The sequence below is a fragment of the Propithecus coquereli genome, unplaced genomic scaffold, assembly GCF_000956105.1.
Source record: "Propithecus coquereli isolate 6110/MARCELLA unplaced genomic scaffold, Pcoq_1.0 Scaffold496, whole genome shotgun sequence".
Taxonomy (NCBI): domain Eukaryota; kingdom Metazoa; phylum Chordata; class Mammalia; order Primates; family Indriidae; genus Propithecus; species Propithecus coquereli.
In genome coordinates this window covers 454,572-478,387 of record NW_012150796.1, presented here as the reverse complement: position 1 = coordinate 478,387, position 23,816 = coordinate 454,572, and the positions used below count along the sequence as shown (strand labels likewise).

Sequence of the window (23,816 nt, the reverse complement as noted above, 5' to 3'; positions counted from 1 at the left end):
CGGCAGCCCTCTCAAGAAGGTGTCCCGGGCAGGACACAAACAGCTCACGTCCCTAGCCAGTAAGTCTCCCATCCTGCTCCTGGGCAGGGGAGCGGTGGGGAGAGCCTGCTTCTCCCGTCCCCCATGTGGACTGCAGCCTCCTTCCCCTCTGCCAGTCCGGAAGGCCTGTGTTCAAAAGCCCCTCGTTAGGCCTCGCTTAGCAAACAAATGCCATTAATCTTGCAAAGTGAGTGAAAGCACAGTCGCCTGTCCAAGCAAGAGCATTAGTGCTGTGCCGACAGGAAACCGGTGTTTGCCTTTGGCTTTTCTGCCTTCCCTTCGCTGCAGAAAGCCCGGGACGGACTGGCCACAGTGTCTGGCCACCGTCAGAGGCCAGGGAAACGAGGAAAACAGAAGCCCCGGTGCTGGGCCCTGGCTGTGTGGGGACGGGGCCAGTGACCGGGGAGGCCGTCCTGAGAGTGTGTGGCTGGTGCGGGACGGCGGCCCCAGCCTGCAAGGCGGTGGTGACCACAGTGCCTGGGGGTCCGAGGCTCTCACTGGAGACACACCGGGGTGGCCGATGCCTGTGGTCCTGTCTGCCGCCGTGCGTGCAGCCGCGCAGGCCCCGGGGACAGCCTGACTGACCGAGGAGCTGCGTCTGCTGAGCTGCTGCTGTGTGTGGGGCGGAGAGAGACCGCCAAGAGCCCTGCGAAGCAGGCATTCTGCCTTTCCTCGGAGAAGGAGGAGAAGTTATGGGGCAGAAACATTCAGCAGCCTCGAGGCCATGCGCAGGCAGGTGGATCGGAACCCAGGGCGACGCCAAAGCCAGCGTTGCCCCCGTAACTGTCACGCTCTTTCCCAGCAGGGCAGACGGCCACAGCTCGCGGGCTCACAGGTAGAGAAAGCCCTTCTGGGCCACTCCTCGTCCCGAGCCAGGGAGGACCTGCGGAGCGGAGGCCCGGAGGGGTGTGCGTGCCTGGGTGCCCGGGAAAAGAGGCCAACAGGCCGATAAGCTCTCCCGTCCCCAGAGCAGAGCGCCAGTCAAACACAGGCAGGTGTGCGCAAATAAAGCTGTGGCGTCCAGAGAGAAAATCGATACTACATTATCGTCCCGGCCCCATCATATGCCAATTAATACCGCGCGGGTGGGGCGGGGAGATAAGTCTGCCGCCCCGCCCCGCAGCCCCTGCCCTCCGGCTCCCCCAAGTGTGGGGCCCCCCAGGCCCTTCTGGGGGTGCTGGATCCCCATGCCCACGGCAGTGGGGCCTGGAAGAGGAAGGGCTGCGGCAGGGATGCTGGGTGGGGGGATGCGGGGACAGGCTGCCTGACGGTTAACGCGCCCAGGAGAATAAGGGCTCGCCCTGGGGAAGTGACAGAAAACCAGGCAAAAGTGGGAAAAGCAGAAAACAAATTTCCACCCCCAAGAAGTGATGTTGAAGCCACTGGTTATTCCGCCCATGCTTTATTTCACTCGGAAAGTACAGCCAAGCAGCTAATAAATCATTTCGAGAGGGCCGATAACAGACAAGTGGCAAAGGTTTACAAAGGTTTGCAAGCGCAGGACGGGGTGGGGGTGGGGTGTGGTGGGTGGGGCTCTCCAGAACATTCCGTGGAATGTGCAGGCCCATCACAGGGGTGCCAGGGAGGAGGCCGTGTGACACACCGCTGCCTGCCAGCAGGCAGGGCCATCGAGGTTAGCAGGCCCCTGTCCCACGGGAGGAGGTTTGGCATTGCCAGAGGACGACGGGACGGGAAATCTGGCTGTGGGCTCAGGGCAGCCACAAGAGCAGTTACAGACCGTCAAGTCCTGCCCTGTGGGGTCAGGACACGGGGTCCAGAGCAAGCGCTGCCTTCCACAAAGCTCCCAGTGTCCTTGGGCAAGGAGACCCAGGGTTGTGGGGGAAAGAGAACGAAAGCAGAAGGGAAGGTGGCAGAGCAGCGTTGAGAGGGGCACCTGCTCCCGGCGTCTCCTACAGGAGGCCCCGGCCAGAGCTCCCCTGAACACTCGCGACACGCAGCCCGGAGGCAGGGCCCTCTCCGAGTGGGAGTTCCACGGCCAAGCACTGTTGCATGCCAAAGAAAAACGAAATTTGCTAGCCGAATATTTTTTAGACATTTTGCAAGATGCACGGCCTCCCTGACAATTTTTAATGTACTAACTGCCTGGTCCAGTGAGCTGATTAATTGGTGCTGGGGAGATCAATAAAAAACAGAAAATTAAAACAATTTTAAAGTGATTAAGTAGTTTAACACCTGTCTCCCGTCACGTCAGCGCAGGAAGAAAAATAAAGCAGGTGTCGAAGGGGCCTCCTGAAGCAAGAGAAAACAGCGCCTGCCTGGGAGAAATGACAAATCGCGCTGGTGGATCAATCCGAGCTGCGGCAGCCCTTCCCCAGGCCGCGCGAGCAGGAAGCAGGGCCCGGCGCCCTCCACCCACCGCTCGGCAGCGCGGTGGCCGCCCACGCGCCTAGCCCAGGCGAGGGGGGCAAAGGGAGCCGGGACACCTTTGCCTGGGACTCGGGCGGAACCTGGGCTCCTTTCCAGCCACGCAGGGCCGAGTCTGCCGCACGCGGACAGGTCAGACACACTCCAAACACATTTCGGGGCCTGTGGGGTCTCGGGAGGGAAACAGCCACAGCTACCCCTAGGATCACCGGATGCTCCGTTCTGGAAGCTCCGGGCTTCCTCCCTTACTCAGGGAGACAGAGCCGGCCACTCCCCCTTGCCCTGGCTTCCTGCTGTCTGGTGAGGTCACCAGGTGATGGCCCAGATGCCCCTCGCCCCCCACCAGCAGCGATAACGAGAGCTGCCAACCAAGAGTCACTCCCTTCCCATGGTTTAATGGATGTGACTCAAAATCACCCAAAGTGGCCTCGTGGAATACAAGAAACCCTAAGGCGATTCTTCTCCAGCCTCCTCACCGAAGTCCCCTAACAGAGTGGGGGTGGCCGTGGGACAGGAGGGCGGGGACAGTGCACAAAGGCTAGAGCAGCCCCTCAGGGGATGCACTTCGGAAGTGTGCGGTTTTACCCGGATGGTGGCCTTGAAGTTTGCACACGTAAAGCACCGGATATGCAGTGTCATTTGTGTCTAGAAAGCTGTCTCCCTGCTGTCGTCGGCGTCCCTGGCCTGCGGAGGACTGCAGCCAGCCCTGGGCACAGGCCTTGAGGTCCCCAAGGACCAACCTCCTGCACATGGGCCCAGACTGGACCACACTGGGAACACTTGCCTGCTCTGGGACACTCCTGCCAGTTTGCTTTCTGCCCTCCAGCTCCCTAGTCACCTTCACGGTCCCGAGACCAGGAGAGAAAACGGATCCAAAGCAGGTGAAGACACTGGAGCCCTCGCGGACCTCCCGTCAGTGACCCCGCTGCCAGAGGCCCTTCCCGCGTTCCCGCCTGCACCACTTCACGGAATGTTAAAGGAGTCGGCGGCCGCGCCTGGACAAGGGCAGGGTCAAGGAGTCCCAATCGTTCATTTTAATAAAAATATTTAGTAGCCGGATCTTCTTCCCTTTCCCACCACTTCCCTCTGGCCTGGGAATTCTGGCTGTGTCGTCGGTGGTCGGGTTGCTCTGTATAAACGATCTGCTTGGGGCTGTGAAGTGAAAAGGTGCCAACACCTTTACAGCAAATTTTATGCCAATGAAAATCTCACAAAAAAGGTTTCTGATCTCCAGCTATTGGCCCACTTTTAAAAATAACCCATATAGCCCACGACTGGTGGCGACGTGGCCAGGAAGGAGCTGAAGCCCCACCGTGCAGCCCCCCACAGACCTCAGATGTCTGCCTGCAGAGGACATCGGCCCCACCCCAGGACGCAGAGAGCAGGGGTCCAGCCCCGCACCCTGCTCTCGGAAACCTCAGGCCTGAGGCTGCTCCCTGCAGGCTGAGCCTCAGACTGACGGAGACAAAGTTTCCCTGGGCCCAAGCTCCAAACTCGGCTGTTTCGTTTCTGTTAAAATGCAATTGTTTTCCTCTGGAGTGTGCAGTGACTGCCCGGCGTCAGGAAGATGTATGAAAACCTCCACTTCAATTCAGCATCCCTTTTCTCCCAGACAAACACGGTTGGATTTTAATAAATCAAGGAGCCACACTGTTTAATAAAAATTTATTGACTTACAAGTGATTATTTATCAAAAGACCATTAATAGCAGGTACTGAAATGATGTGTTACTGGGTGGTGCAGGGAGACTAATAGGAAATCAATGCGGCCGGCCGGCTGGAATGCATATGAGAAGCCCCCCCAGCAGCGAGCGCAATCTCAGCCACAAAATACACCAGACACCACCCCTGGCGCAATAAAAAGTTCCCCTTTTTTATTTATCGTTTACAAATGAAATGATCAATACTTTTAATCTAGAGCAAAATTTATTAACTTTCCCATCGGAGAGAGCCGTATTGACTGGGGGAGAGGGTGTGCGTGCGAGGGGAGACGGATGGCCCGGCCGCCTGCCCCGTCCGAGAGGCAGCGTGCGTGCGGCTGCCCTTCCAGTCCCCGGCCTGGGCCACGCGGCAGGCGGGTGGGGCCTGCGACACGGGACTCTCCCATGCATCAGGGCACAGTGGGAGGACATCCCGCAGATGTCCAGGTTCCTGGTCAATTCCAGGAGGGGAAAGGCAAGATTTACGGACCTAGAACATTTCCAGAGGACAACAGGGTTGGCGTCCGCCGCTGGTTCGGCCGTGAAGGTCTGAGGCGTGCTGGTGCCCCAGAACGCCTGTCACGGTCTGGTGGGGGCATTCGGGGCTCTGGAGCCCTCCCCACCACGCCGCAAGCCTTTTGTAGTCCCTGAAGGGCAGCACCAGGGAGTGGTTCTGACACGGTGAAGAATCGAGTTGCAGAGTCAGTTCCAGTGTCAGGAGGACGTCTGCGCAGACTCCTCCGCCAGCTCAGCGTTCGGGGCTCCGGCCTGGCTGACAGATTTTTCTGTGCTTCCTCCGTCAAGGGAATTTTACCAGCGTTATTAGAAAGCTCCCCCTTAACCAGCTGCAAGAAAGTCTCACGTTTCAGTGAAAAAAGGCAGGCTGGGCGCGGCGGCTCACACCTGTAATCCAGCACTCTGGGGGGCCGAGCTGAGAGGATCGCTTGCGCCCAGGATTCAAGACTAGCCTGGGAAACACAGTGAGGCCCCGTCTCTACAGAATATTAAAAAATTAGCCGGGCATGGTGGCATGTGCCTCTAGTCCTAGCTACTCAGGACGCTGACGAGGGAGGATCCCTTGAGCCCAGGACTTAGAGGCTCAAGTTAGCTGTGATCGTGCCATTGCGCACCAGCCTGGGTGACAAAGGGAGACCCCATCTCTACAAAAAAGAAAAGAAAGAAAACTTCTGTCCAAGATCCACAATCAAAACCACCCTGTCCAAGAGAAGTGTGAACCCAGCCCCACAGTTGCCTAAAACGCTTGGGGACGCCCAGTGGAGTTTAGTGTCACTGGCTCTAATGTTTTAGAAGCGAAGGATTCAAACTGACCTCTCTTATTTCAAACCTCTGAAGACTTTAGAGATCAAAGCCAAAGTTTCAACTATGGGTTGAAAAACCATAGAACTTTCAGAGGCGGACCTGGTCTCAGGGGGCACCGAGCCCAAGCCGCCGGTTATGAATCAGGAAACGGACGCAGAGAAAGTTACAACAGCCAGGGGCAGCGCGTCTGGAAGTGGGATCGGAGGCTGGCCCGCGCCTTCCGCCCACTGTGTCACCTGGTTTTCTCCCAGCTCAGCCCCATCCCAGCTGGGACCTCAGAGCCAGTGTACTTCCCGCTGTGCGTGCTTCCCATCAGACCAACTCACTCATCCCAAACCGAGCATCCGACGAACGGCTCACCTGGGGCCTGTGGGATCCCCAGTCAAAAGGGACGGAGCCGCCACACGAGGCTGAATGCTTGTCGCAAGCACTGCATTGAAACGCTAGGGTTTCCCTGTGCAGGTGTGAGCACGTCCCTTCTCCCCACTGCCTGGTCCCCAGCACGTCCCCCTGCAGCAGGGACTCTGCTCCAGGCCTGCGACACCTGCTGTCACGAAGCTGAGGCCACTAAAAGCAAAAAAGACACATATGTAAAAATCCTATGCAGATCATGAAACAACAGCAATAAAGAATGAATATAAGTTTTAGAGGAACTTTTAAAAGGGACTTGTCCTTCAAGACTAATGCTGAAAGATCATCCCAGTTAGCTTCAAACCCTGTAAACATCACCGCCTATAAAACCACTCCTTCCTGCGCGTGCTGTCAAACGTGGCCCAAGGCTGCTTTTCCAGTCACAGCGGTGGCCGCTGGAAAGGGACGTCCCACTGGCCAGCAGGAGCGCAGGGGCAAGGTGGCGGCCGTCTGGGGAGGTCACGGGAAGGCACTGCTGGGCGAGGTGCAGGGTGCTCGAGACAAAGGGAATGGCTTTTAGCCTCGGGGCGCGGGCTTCACCCCGCAGCCCCAAATCCCTGGCCAGAGGGCGACCTTGGGGACCGACACTTACCGCAGCTGGTGTGCCGTCCTGAGCGGTGGCTGGCAGGACCGCCGTGGTGGGCAGCGGGGCGGATGCATTGAGGCTGGGCTGAGACGACGCTCTCCTGAGGGCTCTGAAGTTGGCACATCCCAGAGCGAGGACTCCGCCTCCATAGCGCCCGCGCTCGGCAGGTCCGCCCCGCCGCGCACCCCTCCCCCGCCGTCCGCCGCCCCCATGGGCTCCCACCCTGCTGCCCTGTCCTCACGTCCAGGCAGCCCCGCCGCCTTCTCTCCCCACTCACACGCTTTTTACGCCTCCACTCCACGGAGCCCACCTGCGCAGAGACCCGTGGCGATGCAGGGATTCTAGACGAACCAGAGAGATGTGCCACCGTCTGAAGACTGGTGTACCTCCCAGACCACGCTGCTCCTCTCCCGGAAGTCAAGGGCACCCTGCAGCCCCAGGGTTATGCTCAAGTAAGAGGACTTGAGTTTCACACAAAACACGCTACTCAGGGCTCCATCCAGGGAGCAAGAGTGAAGGCAAAGTCCCCCGGTTCGTTCGCCATCCACTTTTATTTACTCTCAAAAGCAAATCCAAAGCCCCGTGTGGCAGCTCTGAGCTCAGAACTTGTCTGGCCACGTGTCGTGGCCCTGGACTTACAACACTGAACATCACATGTCCTTCACTCATAGTAGCACTTTAATCCCCACAACAACCCTGTGAGGTAGGTGTCACCACCCTTCCCCTCCTGACCCATGTTACAGATGGGGAAACTGAGGCACACGTTAAACAAAGAGCAAGTCACATGGGGAATTCAGGCTCAGCCCTGGAGTCTGAACAGCGTGACTCGTGGGTCTCACCACAGCATTCGGTGGCCCACCGGCCTCTCCCGCCCTTGCTGGGGCTCTCCGCAAGCAGCAGCACAAACCAAAACCTTCGTTTTCCTGAAAGCCCCTGCGGACAGCACTGTTCTTTTCACCAAGTCTGTGGAGCTCCAAGGCAGGGGTGATGGTCAGGCTGAAGCCCCGGCAGGGCTGCTCCTCAGGAGCGGGTGCCCCTCCCCCAGCAAAGGCCGTGGCATGTGGGCATTCGCCACAGACCAATATCCCGCCGCCCCTGGCACGAGAATGTGGCTGGTTCTTCCCAACAGCCACTCAGCCCCACAACGCACGCGGGTGGCGCCGACTTTATTGGCATTCCTCCAACGACCATCGGGAAACAAACAAGAAGGCATCTCGTCCTGGGCGCCGCCTGGCAGCCCGCACTCAGGGGTCCCAGTGCGGCTCTAAGCGGCTGCGTGTTGGGATCTGGAGCAGCCTGGAGAGCCTGAGTGTGGAACGGGCAGCAGTGGCGCGGCGGCGGCGGCGGCGGCGGCGACTCCAGTGGGCTCGCGGTCGGGACTTGGTGCGACCGGCCGGCTCGAGGCGCGCTCAGGAGCGGCTCCGGTCCTCGTGGTTCCCGACGATCATCTTGCTGTACAGCTTCTGCTGCTCCTCTTTGAAGGTGTCCTTCACCTTCTCCCTCTTCAGGCCGCCATCCCTGTCAGAGAGCCTGGCTGTGACGGGAGGAAGGCTTCCTGGCACCCTCACACCAGGGGGACGCACGGTGCTGCCCCAAACCCAAGAAAAACCTGCCAGAAACGGGAGCACTCCACGGCTCTCTCGGAAGGATGACCCCCGAAACTGGCCCTCGACTCCCCGATCCACCTTTCCACCTCGAACACTTGCTCTTGCCCTGGGGCCAGAGCTCGCTACTCACATCCAGGGGACTTTGTAACTGCTTAAACCTGCCGAGGCGTCTGACATTCTTTCTACTCTACCATTCACCTCCACCTTGCAGAGGATAAAGGAATTATGCAAGGGAGACACACTTTAAGAAATATTGAGACTCGTAATATATCTGTAAAATCGATCTGTAAAATGTAATCTGTACAATTCAGACCCATGAATTCTCCGAATTCATGCCAAGAACTAACACGAGGGGAAATGCATGTTCTTCTTTCTCCCGTGCTCAAGCGTCAGTGCCAGAGCGGATGGACGCTCAAACGCCTGGGACTGGCTCTCAGAGCCCTGGCTCCCCCGCCCGCACCTCCCCGCAACAGCCCACCGCACCCGCCAGGCCTGGGCTGCTTCTTCACAGGTGCGTTCCCACCCACCCCGCCCCACTCCCCACCCAAACTCTACAGTTACCGCCACTCCGATGGTTCACGAAAACCTCAGCCCACTTTCAGTCCTGCCACGCCCTTTGACATCCGCAGCAAAGGCATGCTCTTAAAAGCAGCCACCCTTGCCTTCATTCGGCCTCGGAGACGGGAACGCGGAGGTTGAACTTTCGAGCTGAGAGCCCGTCAGCCCTGGGTTGAGCATCAGCCCTGGGTTGAGCATCTAGCTCCAGTGCTTATTTTCTGACTTTGGAAAAAAGTGACTTAACCTGAGTGTCAGCGCTCGTCTGCAGGGTGGGAATAGCAATCTTTGCCCTTCGTGGGGCTGCCGTGAGGATGGAGCGAGTTACCGCACGGGGCACCAGCAGCACAGTGGCATGTGGTGCGCGCTCAATAAACGCGGGGCCAAGCCATGACCTGAAAATCCACGGTTCAGTTTAACATGTGAAGTTCCGCCCTTTCTTTCTCATAACGTCCCTCTAAGTCCAATGCCCTCCACAGCTGGCCCTTGCACCCAAACCTAAGGCCCTAGATGGTAGAAAGTTTCTCTGAGCCAGACTCAACCCTGCCCGCCTCCCGTCACTCGGGACATGACCATCTCACACGCTAGCGTGAGGGCTGGTCAGCGGCGGCCGTGGGCCACACCCAGGCTGACACTTGTCCCTGTAAGTAAAGCTTTGTGGGGACACCGCACGCTCGCGTGTGTAGGCATCGGCTCTGGATGCTTCCACGCTGCAATGGCACCAGAAGGTCCGCAAAGCCTGAAATAGCCACCAACTCCTTACAGAGTAAGTGCGTCAACTCCTGCTTGATTAGCTAACAAGCCAAACGTGATGAATGAAACGTCTGCCTTCCTAAGGATGGTCCAGTTTTGCCAAATGCGCTGAGACCAGAGAAGGCCTGTCCTCCTGTGAGGATTTCAGGTAAGCCCAGGTCATCCCCACCTAGAGACGAGGACTGTCTGGTGCCCTGACAGACCGGCCCTGACCCCAGAAAGGTGCTTCAGTGCCGGCACCCTGGACACCATGTTCCCTGAGGTCCAGGCAGCACAGGGCACCTCTGAGCTGGAACTGGGGGAGAGGAGTCAAACTGCTCCTCTAGAGCTGGCGAGTTTACTCACACCCCGGAGCATTAGATGTCAGCGGAGCCGAGCCCACACCTGCTCCGGAGACGCGTGTCTCAGACCTGGCTGACGCGGCGGCTCTCAACTCACCACAGCAGGTCCACGAGGCCTCCCTGCCTGGCGATGGCGGATTTCACCCTGTTTGCAAACTGGACAGCATCCTCATCTGCCTGTAAGAAAGAACGAACAGGACCACTCAGCCCGGGCCCATGGCCACCCGGAGGCGAGGGAAGGCCTCTGCCCGGGGCCCTACCTCTCTGGTCACAGGGGGCAGGTACCAGACGCTGCAGACGACGGCCCAGCTGGTCATCATCCTCAGCAGGTACGTCACCATCCCGTATTTGCTGCTGTTCCAGAAGGCGTCTCCGAACTGAGGGTCGTACTGAAAGACAGGGCAGAGCTGGAGGGTGGGAAGGGAGCGGTTCTCACAATGCGGGGAGCCAGCGCCAACTTCCATGGAGGCCCCCGCGGGCAGTGTCGGGGTGAGGAAGGGACCCCAGGCCCTGCGTGTTCTTCTGAAGCACAGGGTGACGCTCGTCTCCCGACCTAGCCGGCCTCTGCCGGGTCGCTGGGGAAGTCGCGCCCGACAGCCTCCTCGAGCACAGTCCTCCCTCTGCGGCCGTTCGGCTCTTACTCATAGGCGCGTACTCGGCGGTCACGTTTCCGCACAAACCCGAAAACAGAGCTGGGAGAACGTGCTCCCACACACCGTGCCCCGGCGTCAGCAACTGCTCCCTCCATCCTCCCCTCTCAGGAGGCCTGTCCCCACCACCCTGTCATTCAGCTAATAAAGGTGTTTTCTTACGTAACCATCAGCTCTTTCCTATTATTTCTGGTGCCCAGACCACGGAGGAAACAATCAGAAAGCTTACGACGTGCTTCTGTGTTCACACTCCTAACCAAGTGCACTGTCTGCTCAGGAGGCGGCGCTGCGCTGACCGACGCCCCCGTGGTCGTCAGCACACGACACACCAATCTCAGGTCTCACGCGCGGGCGCTGGGCTCCCACCAAGAGGCAGGAATGTTAGGTGCTTTCGTTTGCCAACTCTAATGAGGCAAAAGGCTGTACTCAGGGGAATTTTGTAGAAAATGTGGCTGCAGCTGCGAACGTCATCGACATGGGAGAACAGCTCAGGCGGCAGGAAAGCAGGCGGGCAAGGCGCTGGAGGGAGCTGGACAGGGAGCAACAGAAGATATGAGTCCTCCAGGACAGATGACCGAACACGGTGCCACGGAGCTGTCATCACATGCTTGAAGGGCAACTGCAGACAAGGCTTCGTGTATTTACAGAGCAAACACTCAGGACCAGAGAGTGGAAAAATCAAAAGAAACAATTTCAAAAGTTATCCCACAGGACCACGCTGCCACCGATGTCAAAAATGCCCTTTTGGCTGAGTGTGGTGGCTCACGCCTGTAATCCTAGCACTCTGGAAGGATCACTTGAGGCCATGAGTTTGAGACCAGCCTGTGCAAGATGGAGCCCCCATCTCTACAAAACAGAAAAAAATTAGCCAAGCGTGATGGTGTGCCTGTAGTCCCAGCTACTCGGGAGGCTGAGGCAGGAGGATCGCTTGAGCCCAGGAGTTTGAGGTTGCAGTGAGCTGTGATGACGCCACTGTACTCCAGCCTGGTGGACAGAATAAGACCCTGTCTCTTAAAAAAAAAAAGCCGTTTCCTTAGGCGAGATGGAGAGGCAACACCGGAGGGGTGCTGCAGTCAGGATTCTGACACGGGGGCAGCACGTGGGTTTGAACGGTGTGATCTGTTAGGCCTTTCCAGTCTAAGTCTTATGATTCTCAGAATAAAAATTGGATGATTTTGCCAAGATTACAGCCCTAGGTACAGAAAGACATTTGGATTTAACTACAGAAGGCTTAATGAATTCACAATACCAAAAAGAGATAAGAGCAAAGAATACATTTTTAAAACTAAGCTTATATGTATAGTTAGAAAGGAACTGTCATTATGTTTCACGGAGCACAGCGTGGACAGAATTTGCGAGTGAGAGCCCTCTATCTAGGGCTGACTCTCTGTTCCATGCTGGGCAGACACTGTAGAGAGAAACAAGGCAAAAGCTCGAAATAGCAATAAATTCCTCAAAGTTAAATGCTGACTTGATTTTGGTGGAAACGTAGTAAGAGCCTTGAGATTGCCAAGGTGATCCAAGCTGGGTTACCAGCACAGGCTTCACAAAAACTAGGCAAGACTCTGTGGCGCGGACATTCCTAACCACGCGTGGGCTTTACTCTGCGGCCTGAATGAACAGACGGTGAGATGGGCATGCATTTTACTTTGGAGAGAAGCTGCACCGCTCCCAAGGGTCCATGTCCCAGCACACTGCTCAGGAGCCACGGCTCCAGACTGTGGGCGTCATGGTGTGGTCCCCAGACAGCACCATCAACACCGCCCAGAAACTTGTTAGAAGGAGAACTCAGCAACTCTGGCCGTTTCAGGGACCCCTCTAGGGGATGCTGACGCAGCTGAAGTGTAGGACCCCTGCAGTGCAGAGAGCACAGGGGCTGCCACGCACACACTGTCCAGCACCCGACCCCTGATCTAGAGCGCAGGACCGCGCTCACGCGGCCAGACGCCCCCACCACTCCCACACCAACGTGGACGCTGCTAACGGACCATGCTCCCAGACGAGCGGCCCTGCCGAGTCCCAGCCCGCCCATCAGAGTCCCCTGCAGCCAGTACCCGTCTGCCACCCGTCCTGGTCCTGCCTAACTGGTAGAAGGTAGCCGCTGGCAAGCACTTGCCTAACCCAGAGGAACACCTCGCCCCACAGCTGCACCAGGTGAAAAGAATGTCAAGAACCAGCTCTACGGATGCTCTTCAGACAACGCAGACCCTCGCGAGGGCACCGAGACTGGCTTCTGAGCACAGCTCTGACTCAGACTTGCCCACTGTTGCGGCCTCAGATGCGGCCTAAACGTCTTAGCAGCACCGACGACAGCCTGCGTGTTTCAGGAGTAACGGCGCGAGACCTGGGTTCCTCTGGAAGTAACACGCGTCTATCATGAAATCGATGGACGTGACGCGGGGGAGAGGAATGAGGAAAGCGGCAAAGATGACGGGCTAATCTCGGCCCCTCTCTCCAGGCAGTTGAAGGGTTATGGACAAGTTCCGGAAGGGTGGGGACGGATGAGATGAGCGCTCGGGATCCACTTCGCTGTGAGGAGCTGCTGTGTACACGGCGACTCTGCGTAGCAGTGGAGCTGCTTCTCCCACCCCCCGGGAACGAGGACCCGCCCACCCTCACCTCTCCCCAGAGGCAGAAACCCAGCATGGCGACCGCACCCCGTCCCTGCAGTCAGCCACCTCTTCCACAGAGCAGCCCACGTTCCAGCCAGGTCCGCGAAGAAAGAGGAGGGGAGTGAAGGACAAATGCAAAGCTTGAGAAGCGTCTGCCATCACCTGACCTGGTGGTGGCGGGTGTGGGCTGGCATCTGCCTGTTCCCCGTCCACACACTCCCTGGGCCTTTAACGGGGCTACGCGCCGTTAGCTCTCTCCCCCCCTCGCCGTCCACCCACCGAGCCCAGCCCCAAGCCGCTCTGCCGAGAGAATCCACTGCCTAGCGACAGCGGCCCTTCCGCCACCTCCTCCCGCTGCGTCCCCTTCACGCCGCGGTGACAATGACGACATGCACCCTCACAGGTCTTGTACCTTGATAGCAACAGGGTAAACTGTGGCTCCAATTTCAAAACTTCCCTTTTTGAACATCATCACCGATGTATTATTGATGCAGGTTCCTAAAACGCAGGAGAGGGTAAAATGCCATTTCTGTCAGTCCTTTACCTCCAGACTAAACGTAACAACCAACCGCCTCTAACGGCGCCTCAGGCAGGGCACACCTGCCACGTCCCTAACTTGCACACGAACACTGACTGGCAAAGCACGGCGAGGCTTCGGTTCTCTTTTCACGGGACCACGTTCCCTGCTCTGCACACATCCAGCCAGGGCCAGAGGTGCTCAGTGGCCGTGGGAGGCCCCGCGAGGAGCTGAGGGGCTCTGGGGCAGCAGCGCAGGACGGACGCCTGCACGAAGCGAGTTCACACCGTGGCGCCCTTGGTTCCAACTCTGAATGTCCCCGAGTTCTTAGTCCCACAGTCAAGCTAAAGGTGCAGACACAGAACCCCAGCACGGGCTGAGGGCCTGGTTCCCGGGCAACGCCACAGTCACGCTCTTGCGCATCCCACGAAGCGCCAGCGGCAGTCAGCCCCTCTTACCTTCTGGGAAGATGAGGATAGGCAGCTTGCTTTTATCTCGCACGTGTTCAGTCAGTCTTCAGAAAAGAAAAAAACAAGGGTGAGACAATCTGACACCCACTACTGTCAAATGCATTTATAAATAACCTATTTTTGTTGACACTAGTTTAGATATATAAAAACAAGTCAACAAGTATGACCTGATCCTTTTTAAGCCCACAACTAAAGCTCATAAAGAAGAAATCTGTAAGGGTAGAGCAAGTCAGACGACCGCTATTCAATTCATACGGTCACTCGGCGTGGCACTGACGTCTGTGAGAGGACGTGGCTCAGACTGGGGCTTCCTGAAAGAGGCGCCTCCCTTGGGGCCTCGCACAGGCGCTCGCCATACACCTTTGCTGCCTGACCGCGCAACAGCCGCGCCGCGCTGGACCTCCAGTTCCCGGCTCAGTGCTCTGCCCCGAGATGCGGCAGAGAGGACGTGGCGGAGGATTCGCCTGTCCCTACGGAAGATGGTCTCGACTGCGTCTTCGCGTCTCTCTCCACTGCAAATCTCCCTGCATTACTTACGCCAGATTCGCCCTGCTGTTCAAGTTTGAAAACCAGAGCGCACTTTACTCACTGTCTTAAGCTTATTTTTGTGATAACGGATTCATTCTGAGATTTCACACAGCAGTAAAAGTTGGTATTTTGTTTATTACAATGGGTATGATGAATAAAAAAAGTTAAGAAACGTTACTAACTTGGTAAATAACACTAGGGTCTCTAGACTTCTTATATTCCATGTTTTAGGAAAAATTTATTATGCAAACAGTATAGGCTCGCTGTAGAAGACACTAGAATTCCGCTGTGAGGAACAGCTATCGCTGAAATGCTTTCTGCATTCTTTACTACTGGTCACACCCAAGAGCAGCGCTTTGCCCGTTACCTCTTGGCCACCAGGTGGCGGTCCTTCACCTCGGAGCGCTCGAACCAGACGTGTGGGCAGGCCTTCACCATGGCTCTCTGGATCACGCCCATCAGTCCCCCGTGCACCTGACCCACCTAGCCCAGACAAAGAACTCTGAGCACTGCAGCCAGCCTTACCAATCCCCCACTCCAAGGAGCAAGCTCCAGATCCCACAAAATAAGCTCTGCAGCCTTGGACATGCGATTGCTACCTGCGGATTGCTCACTTTTAATTGGTAATGCCAGAGATATGGAATGAAAAACATTCCCGAAAACCCTACAACAAAATAATAAAGTTGAGCCTCCCTCGTGTAAAAGTGCCCCTCCCTGGGCAGATTCTCAAAGGCCCGGAACGCAGTCCTTCCAAGGCCCACGCCCTCCCCGCTTCCACGTCTGCCTGAACACCCACCCTCACACGCAGCCACACACACACTCGCTCTGCTCAGTGTCTCCTCTCGGAGTCCCACGGGCTCCCCGTGCACGAATACGCGCCTGCACCCTCTGTAAAGGGCCCAGAAGCCTCCCCATCCTGACCAGTCTGAGGGAAAGGTCTTGCCTCAAGAGACCTTACCATGGCGTAATAGCCATCACTAGCCAAAATGATCACGTCGATAGGAGAGGTATGATTGGCCACACAGATGCCACCGTTTCTTGGTCTGTTTTCCCTGAGTTTAAAATGTATGCAAAGCAACAAAAATCAGTGCGAAACAATTCATTTGGGACACATCCCTCCCCTCCCACGCTTCATCTGCTCTAACTGGAAGCGCCTGAGAGCCTTCCCCTTGCCAAGGACAGGGGAGTGGTGGTTTCTGCCAGCGCCTCCTCCTTTGCATCGAAAGCCTCACCTGTCGTGGTAGGTGATGATGGCCGTCAGCGCTCGCACACAGATCCGGTAGCACATCAAGTGAACATGTTTACTCAGGAACTCCTTAAACCTGCAACACAACAAGGATTCTGAGTTTTGTTTTACATATAGGAAGACAGGAAAAGCTGCAGAAGCCAACAATTTGACACTCCTTTATGAGTACAGAGTACTTGTATAAATACTAGTACATGTGGTATAAAATCCTGTAATATATTAGCATCTTTATGTTTACACATGAGGAAACAAAGAAATAACAACGAGACTTGCTTACATTCACCTAAATTAACACGTTGAGAATTCAAAGCCCTAGAATCTCCAGCACAGGTGGTCAGGACATCTCCTAGAGTCCTTTCCCCAGTTAGCAGCCAGCGGCAGGCCAAAGGCTACAGGCCAAAGGCACAGGCAGCCTCCTCCCCAGCCCAGGAAGAAGAGCGGTTTACCAGCTTACACAACTTCCCGGAGGGAGCAAAATTTTCTTGAAAAAACAAAGACCAAAAAAACAAAAAAAGCTCACAAAACCCCACCCAGACAAAACCTGCCTACATTTCAAATCATTTTCTAAAACCTTACCCTCTCACCAATCTATGAACATACTAGAATGCTCAAAACTAAACATGCTGCAAAATCTGTTAACATCTGAGTCCTGGACTCTTCGTGGCTTCTCCCTTTTATCTTTAAAATGAGACAAATGTAAGGGTTGGAGTGCAAAAAGAACAGTCATAGATACAGTAAAAAAAGTAAAAAACTGTACCGCTGGTGCCCTTGTTACCACCGGGCTGTTTCACCCATCTAAGATTCCACACATTCGGCTGTATCCACATACGTGGCCTGGCCTTCGCTGTCGGAGCCACTGTCCCCAGAACTGACTGCCCTACAGACACAAGTCCTGCACTCTACTCACCTCCCATTTGGCAAGTATCCCACCACGGTTGTGCCCACCACCAGAAGGCTAATACCCGTGAACGCAAGAGCTATCCTGTAATAAGAAGACAAGTTAAAATACAGCAAACACATTCTTGCACCAAGTATGAATCCAACATGTGAAAATGAAAGTGAGCTTCACAAAAAACAGCTCCAAGATCTGGTCACCTACGATGTGGACAAGAGTTCCCTCTAGAGACTCGAACAGGCCCGTGAGAACCAGAGACCATTCTGATTCCAAACTGACGGCACACTGTGGGTCTGCTCTCGGCTGACACCCTCTCCTCAGGCATCAGGCACCTAGAGCGACAGGAGCCCTGAAGATGGCTGCTCTGCCTGCTGCCCTGCTGCCTTCCCCTCCCCCTTGGCCTAAAACCCTGGCAGAGCACAGCTTCTCTGTGAAGCAATGGGAGGCAGAGCCTGAAGGTACCAGCAACTGCAAACATACCCGAAGAGCACACGGCTTGCAAAAAGCTGAGAGATCAATACTGCCTCCGTACTGGCTCCCAAGCTTCAGGAAGAATGAGCCGTGTCCAGGGCCGAGTGGCCAGGAAGTAGATGGTATTCCCTGTCCCTGCGTTGGGTCCACGCAGGTGGACAATCCTGTCTTTAAGAAACCCAACTGCCTCTGTCTGATGTGCAAGAATCCAAGGGCCTTTAAAGGACAATCCCTAGGGCACCCTTCCAAGAGTCAGATGGCCTGGCCAGTGGAGAGTCACACTACCCTTCCTTCCAAAATGGGAAGACGAAGCAAAGACAGGCAGGCAGGCCGAGCCGGCAGCTTGTTCCCGCCGCGCCTCCCTCACCTGAGCGGCAGAAGGAAGCAGTACCGAATCAGCACGCCCAAGCCCCACAGCACGGTGAGCCGGAGGCTGATGTACTGGAAGTTGTAGTTGGTTCTGCTCAGCAGGTTCCAGGACTCCAACTCCTCGGCTGAGAATCTCTTCGTCACCTCGTCGTCCATAATGGTCTCCATTCCTTTCCGGCAAAAGTAGAAAATGTCGGAGAGCTCAAACTCTGGAGTGTTATCCAGAGCCTTACTACTACCACTTCGACGAATTTCTTTGATCTCTTCTTCTAGCGAAGTGGGATCTTTCGCGATGATTCCTGCAGAAGAGCAGACTGTGTCAAGCAGCACGCTGGGAGACAGCAGCAGAAACATCCAGAGTCACACCCTACATTTGACAGTGAACAGCGTGTGGCATGAACGGCGAGTGGGAACACTTCTCAAGTGGCACTGCCAGAAGGCCCAGAGCTGCTTACCATTGGTGTAGGGCTTGTACAGCTGGTGGTTCTTCTCCTTGGCGCCCCTCTCCATTCTCAAGGTGGCCCACTGCAGGGACGCAAAACACAAGGGCAAGAATGAGACCCTGTCCAGTCAGTAAACACCCCACTCCATTCGTGACAGCCTCAACCCCAGGCACCTGAGACGGATGTAGCCAAGAAGCACATGTTCTAAAAGGAAGCAAGCAAACTCAACCCCCACCCGCTCTGAAGAGCAGTAGCCCCACCCCCACCCCACCCCGATAACTAGGACCGAGTTCCGCTAATACAAACAAGAGCTGGAAACTCCAGAAGCTCGTGTGAGCTGCTCAGGTCTCTGTCCCCTGGTCACATCAGAGCTCGTGCTGACGGCACAGGGACCTTGCTGTCCCCTGCACTGCCCCACAGCAGCTACTACTGCCTGCCACCAAATTCATCCAAGAAAGCAACAATTTCAGTTTTCAAGGAGGTATATAGGAATTAAATAAACGATGCGTATGTTTGGACTGCCCAGTAACAGGGGAGAATCCCACAACTTAACATAGAAAGGCCTGGGAGTGGCTTAATAATGTTAAGAAAAAAAAGAACACTATTTGGAGATTAAAGAAAAGAAAAATCCAGCTTCAATTCCCAAGTTTAACACTCAGTAGCCGTGTTCCTTAAGCAACATGCCAAGTCTCTGACTCTTGGTCTCTTTATCTGCAAAGCAGGACTGACACTATCTCTACCTCCTGCTTCACAGGGTCACTTAGGGTCCTCTGAAATCACGGATCTGGTAGAACCTGGGAAATGCAAAGCTCCCCAGTTGTCCTCATTATCACAGAATACACAAACTCTGGAAGAGATCTGGAAAAACTCTCTTCCTTAATTAAAAATCCTCTTCACTGAAGTAAAAAGCCAGATCTGGGTCTCTTCCACTATCAGAGAGAGAGAGGTAAAAACATGAGCTCGCCGATTCCCTCTTGAATATGCTATCCCTGAATAAAAAGCTACATCCACAGCGAGTTAAATAGGACAGATATCTGAAAAGATACCTTTCCAAACACGTTTCCGCAGTTATGCAGGGTGGGGAGGGATGCTGCCATTCCCCGACACGGCAAAATGCACGCGGCCCCAAGCATCTGGCGTGGATGCTGCCGGCAGAGCCTGAGGGATCAGCAAGACTGCCCTGTGTGGCAAAGCCAAGCGCCGGACCCGAGCTTCATCAGTGACCTGACCTCACCTGGAAACTTCTTTAATCTCTACTGTCTAGAAAAAAAGGGCTTCCAGAGTCATCCACTCGAAAAAAGTTCGAAGGCAAGAACTCATATAACCCGTTTTCTGTACTTCAGACATTGGGCCCGTGACATCTTTTGTTTCTATGAGTGGCAGACCTTTTCCAGAAGGAAGTGGTAATAATTCCTGAAATGGAGGAAGGTAAACTCCACCTGGTTTCCTGGAACTAGAGATGAGGTGAAAAAGGGCAAGAGAGTTTGCGACAAGCGTTTCACACTTCGGCCAGGCCTCTGTTTTGGTGTTGCAAGAATAGTCAGAATAGAAAAACCCGATTCTGTGCTGACGATTCTGACACTTAGATTAGACTGCAACGGACAGAGAACACAGGAGATCAGGGCTCTCGAGGAGAATTTATGTCTGAAGACTGTTTCACCTGCGGAATTCCAGACGGCATCCGCTAATTGAGATTCCACATCTGCTAGCTCTGTCATAGCTCAGTAATAAACATCTCCTTGGCCTCCTGCTTTTCAATATTTCAGGAACATTACAAAACACTTCTGTGCTTAGGAAAGAATTGCCCAAAGTCACAAGGGCAGGGGAAGGGAGGGGAGGGCTGGAGGAACCTGGTTGTGAGCTGAGAACAGCCTGTTAAGAAATGGCTGATTAGGCCGGGTGCAGTGGTTCATGTCCGTAATCCCAGCACTTTGGGAGGCCAAGGCAGGAGGATTGCTTGAGGCCAGGAGTTCAAGACCAGCCTGAACAACATAGTGAGACCCCATCTCTACAAAAAATAGAAAAGTTAGCTAGGCATGGTGGCACACCCCTGGAGTCTCAGCTGCTCAGGAGGCAGAAGCAGGAGGATTGCTTGAGCCTGTGAGTTTGAGGTTGCTGTGAGCTATAATCGTGCTGCACTTTAGCCTGGGCAGCAGAGTGAGAACCCTGTCTCACAAAAGAGAAAGAAAAGAAAGACAAGAAAAGAAAATGGCTGCTCAGTGAACTGGTTTCCTTTTACCTGAAGGAAACCAAAATATTTCACCCCAAAATATGCTTCTTTGACATATTTCAAGACAGCTAGAAGGACTAGAAATACAATAGCTGAAAAGCTGCCTTTTGTGGGAGAGACAGCATCTGTGGAGGAAATAAAGGGAAGTAAACAATACGTGCAGACAGGCTTTCTCCGAAGGACCCCTACCCCACCTCTCCTCAGGATCCAGAGAAGACTGACAGGGAGTCTGACACCTTAACACATTCACTGCCACACTGGAAAAAAAAAATTTTCCCTGGGGCCACAGTGTTTTATTACAAAAATAGAATAAAAACTTAAAAAGCAAAATAATCCTTTCTAATTTAATAAAAAAGTTATTTTTTGTTTTCTGTGCATGAGTTATATGCAACTTGAAAAACAGTTCTTGTAGCTCCCAAGGTGAAGAGACGTTTGAGTTACATATGCTTCACAAGGCCCCAGGCTCAAAACTAGCATGAGTTAAATGCAACTCACATGGCAGTTAATGTGTTAAAGGTCTGAAGGAAACATCTACCATCCATTCTCTCTCTCAGAGGGCAGTGAGGTCATCTGCACTGCAGGACCACCTTTGCTGGCCAGGCCTCCTGTGCTCTCCCCAATAACCGTCTGGCCGCCCTAAACTGATTTACCACCATACCCTGTCTCTGGCCACGCTCTGAGACCTCCTCTTTCTGCAACCTCAAGGTGGTATAAAAGCATCAACTCTCTGGCCATTTCTCTGAGATCTCTTTTAGACTCCTGTGCACGTTAATAAATGTGTATGCCTTTTCTTCTACTTCTCTGCCTTTTGTCAGCTAATCTTTCAGCGAACCATCAGAGTGCAGCGGCAGTTTTCCCTTGGCGCCTGCACACCCTAGCGAGGGCTGCAGGGAAGGGCCCCTGGGAAGAGTTTCCTCTACACCACACTCTCACGTCACACTTCCGTCCCCACAGCAAGCAAGTCCTCAGCAGACACCAGCTGGGTGTCCTCTAACCCAACTCAGTTCTGACTCCGCCACCCAGAGACACCACAGGTTAAGGGTTCCAGGACTGCCCCCACCCTCAGACACCAGCTGAAGTCCCAGCTCAGGAGGTGCGCCTCTGGCTGACCAAATACAAACTGGTGTTCAGTACTTTGCTAGGCTGATTCACAGAACTCAGGGAAAAGCTTTACTTACGTTTATGGATTTATTATAAAGGACACAGCTCAGGAAGCACCAGAGGGAAGAGACGCACAGGGCAAGGTATGGGGGGAGGTTCCACACCCTTTCTGGGGCACCGCCTTCCAGCACCTGGAAGCTCATCAAATCCTGTTGTTCAAGGGTTTTTACAGAGCTTAACAGAGTTTAATCTCCAGCCCCCACCCCGCCATAGGTCATTGGGGGGGGGTCTGAAAGTTCCAACCCTCTAAGCACTTGGTCTTTCTGGGGAGCAGCCCCATCCCAAGGCTGTACATGCCAGCCTTATGTCACCCATCAGCACACACACAGGTGGGCCCTGGTCACCCATCAGCACAGATGCAGGTGGGCCCTAGTCACGGATGCAGAGGCTCATGGTGAATAACAGAAGACACTCCCATCATGCGGGAAATCCCTAGGGTTTTAGGATCTCTGTGGCAGGAACCAGAGGCAAAGACCAAGTATATTTTATATATTATATCACAGACCAATGCACAATAGCAGTGTCTCATAACTGCACAACTGGCTTCTCTGAGCTGTCACTTTAAAAAGTACAGTTTTCAGTTGGATGCAATGGCAGCGTGCCTGTAGTCCCAGCTACTTGGGAGGCTGAGGCAGGAGGATCGCTTGAGCCCTGGAGCTTGAGGCCAGCTGGGCAGCATAGGAGACCTCTTTATCTCTTAAAAAAAAAAAGTAAGAGTTTTCAGATAACTAAAATTCTTAATCAAAATTAAGAATCCTAGGTTCAGAGTTTATTTCACTGTAAAAATCCTCTCCCTTAGCCCGATCTATCATTTACTAGGCAATTTAGCGCCAGATAACTTAATTATTCCCTTTTTAGCTCCTCCCAGAAGAGACAATTTAAAGGTACTAACAACACTGCGCTTCAGTAATGTTCAACTGAACAGAGCCCTTGACAAGTGAACTATACACGGTTCCATGGTATGTCTGCTGGTTATTCATTCTGTTCAACACTACAGTTAGGAACTAATGACACAGTAAGGTCTAACAACCCTGGTAACACGAATCTCAGCAGAAACCTTCCCTCCTCCTTCTCCGTCAGCCTCTACTGCATTTCCCCACAAACTGACCAGATACCGCCAAAGAGCCTGACCCTTGAAGACTCAGGCTCCTCTGGCCGCTCACCTTCCATGCCCCATGCAAACCTCCCGCCTCCAGCAACTCTCTCCTCTCCCTGCTTCAGCTGCACATCTAGGCAGCTCCCGTCCAATCCACAGCTTTATCCTGGACTGCGCAGAGGTGGTGACCTCACCTTTCCAACGAGCAGGCCGTCCGGCCCGCACCATCAAGCGTGTTAGCTAAAGGCAGCACACCTCCTCCTGATGGCCCGCTGCCCCTCTCTCGGTGGCACTCCCGATCTGTTGCTGCCCTCTCGCCACCGAGCTTTCAGGCTCCCTTTGCCATCCAGCCCTCGCCATCTGAGAGGACATGCTCACCCAGCTGCCTCCTGCTCGTGCCACTTGTGCACTCCCTGACTCTCTATTGAACTGCTCCCCTCTTTCCTCCCTCCCATCCAGGGACGCTTGCGGCCAGTCTGATCACATCACCTTCTAGTTCAAAACCCTTCCACGACTTCCCAACACCTAAAGAAATGTTCAACATCTTAACCTACCTCATTCCCTCCACGTACCCAATGTTTTCACCCTATGAACTATGGGTCATCTCCACTCAAGACTGTACTTCTTCATCTTTATCCACTAGGCTCCTAGAATGATCCATCCTCTTCCCTTTTACGATCCAGTTCAAATGCCAAATCTCATTTGAAATGTTACCTACCCAATTCCTGCAATCAGAATTAGTTTTTGCCTGTGCATTTTGCTGGCATTGCACTCTGAATTCATTATGTGCACAGACTTGTCTCTCCCACTAGACCACAGGTACCTGGAAAGGCAGGGGCCAGAACCTGCCCACACGTGGGTTCCAGCACAGTCTGACACAGTGCCTTGCACGTGCTGGGCAGGCAATGAGGGTTGTATTCAACTCATCAACTCCTAATATTCTCTTCATCAAGGTCTTCTTACGAAAAAATAGACCTGAAAGCATAACACCTAAAACTACTTCCTCCCATACATCATTCCCACCTCCTTCAGTCTGTCCTTTAACCTATTCACGGTTATGTCAAAATCACGCCTCCCACTGGGTAGGGAGGACGTCCATGACTAGCATTACCTTTCTCACTATAACTCCCGCTGTCTCAATAAAGAAATAGACTGGAAAGTTCAGTGGCTTCAGTTTCAGAGCCCGTAAGGAAAGCCCTGGTATTCAAGTAAGGGCTGCCTGACCCCAAACGCTCACCCCACCACAACCCCACGACCGCTAGAGTCTCTTCAACTTCTTCGTAACCATCACTGGTTTCTATGACTCTCCACCAACAAATTCTGCTCTGGAGTTTAACACGGGTCAGATTATAACTGTCCCACCTTCTCTAACATAACCTGACCAATTCCTTTCCTATCATTTACCCTCATCTCTCTCCTTTACAGCCGGGCT

At 54.3% G+C, this 23,816-nt stretch overlaps 1 protein-coding gene across 5 annotated transcripts in view; it reads right to left on the bottom strand.

Annotated features, from left to right (window-relative positions):
- Positions 1-6,426: 6,426 nt before the first annotated feature.
- Positions 6,427-23,816, bottom strand: part of AGPAT6 (1-acylglycerol-3-phosphate O-acyltransferase 6) — a 36,559-nt gene continuing 19,169 nt past the window's right edge. For 3 of the 5 annotated variants that reach the window (XM_012655995.1, XM_012655996.1, XM_012655997.1), the window contains exons 3-13: positions 17,910-17,979; positions 17,453-17,753; positions 16,627-16,701; positions 15,706-15,795; positions 15,432-15,525; positions 14,841-14,956; positions 13,934-13,989; positions 13,371-13,456; positions 9,957-10,085; positions 9,794-9,873; positions 6,793-7,958 (exon numbers count right to left, since the gene is read on the bottom strand). In XM_012655995.1, coding sequence (XP_012511449.1) covers positions 7,850-7,958; positions 9,794-9,873; positions 9,957-10,085; positions 13,371-13,456; positions 13,934-13,989; positions 14,841-14,956; positions 15,432-15,525; positions 15,706-15,795; positions 16,627-16,701; positions 17,453-17,753; positions 17,910-17,979 — 1,206 coding nt within the window. In that variant the 3' untranslated portion in view covers positions 6,793-7,849. The other 2 variants (XR_001137972.1, XM_012655998.1) reach the window with 2 other exon arrangements.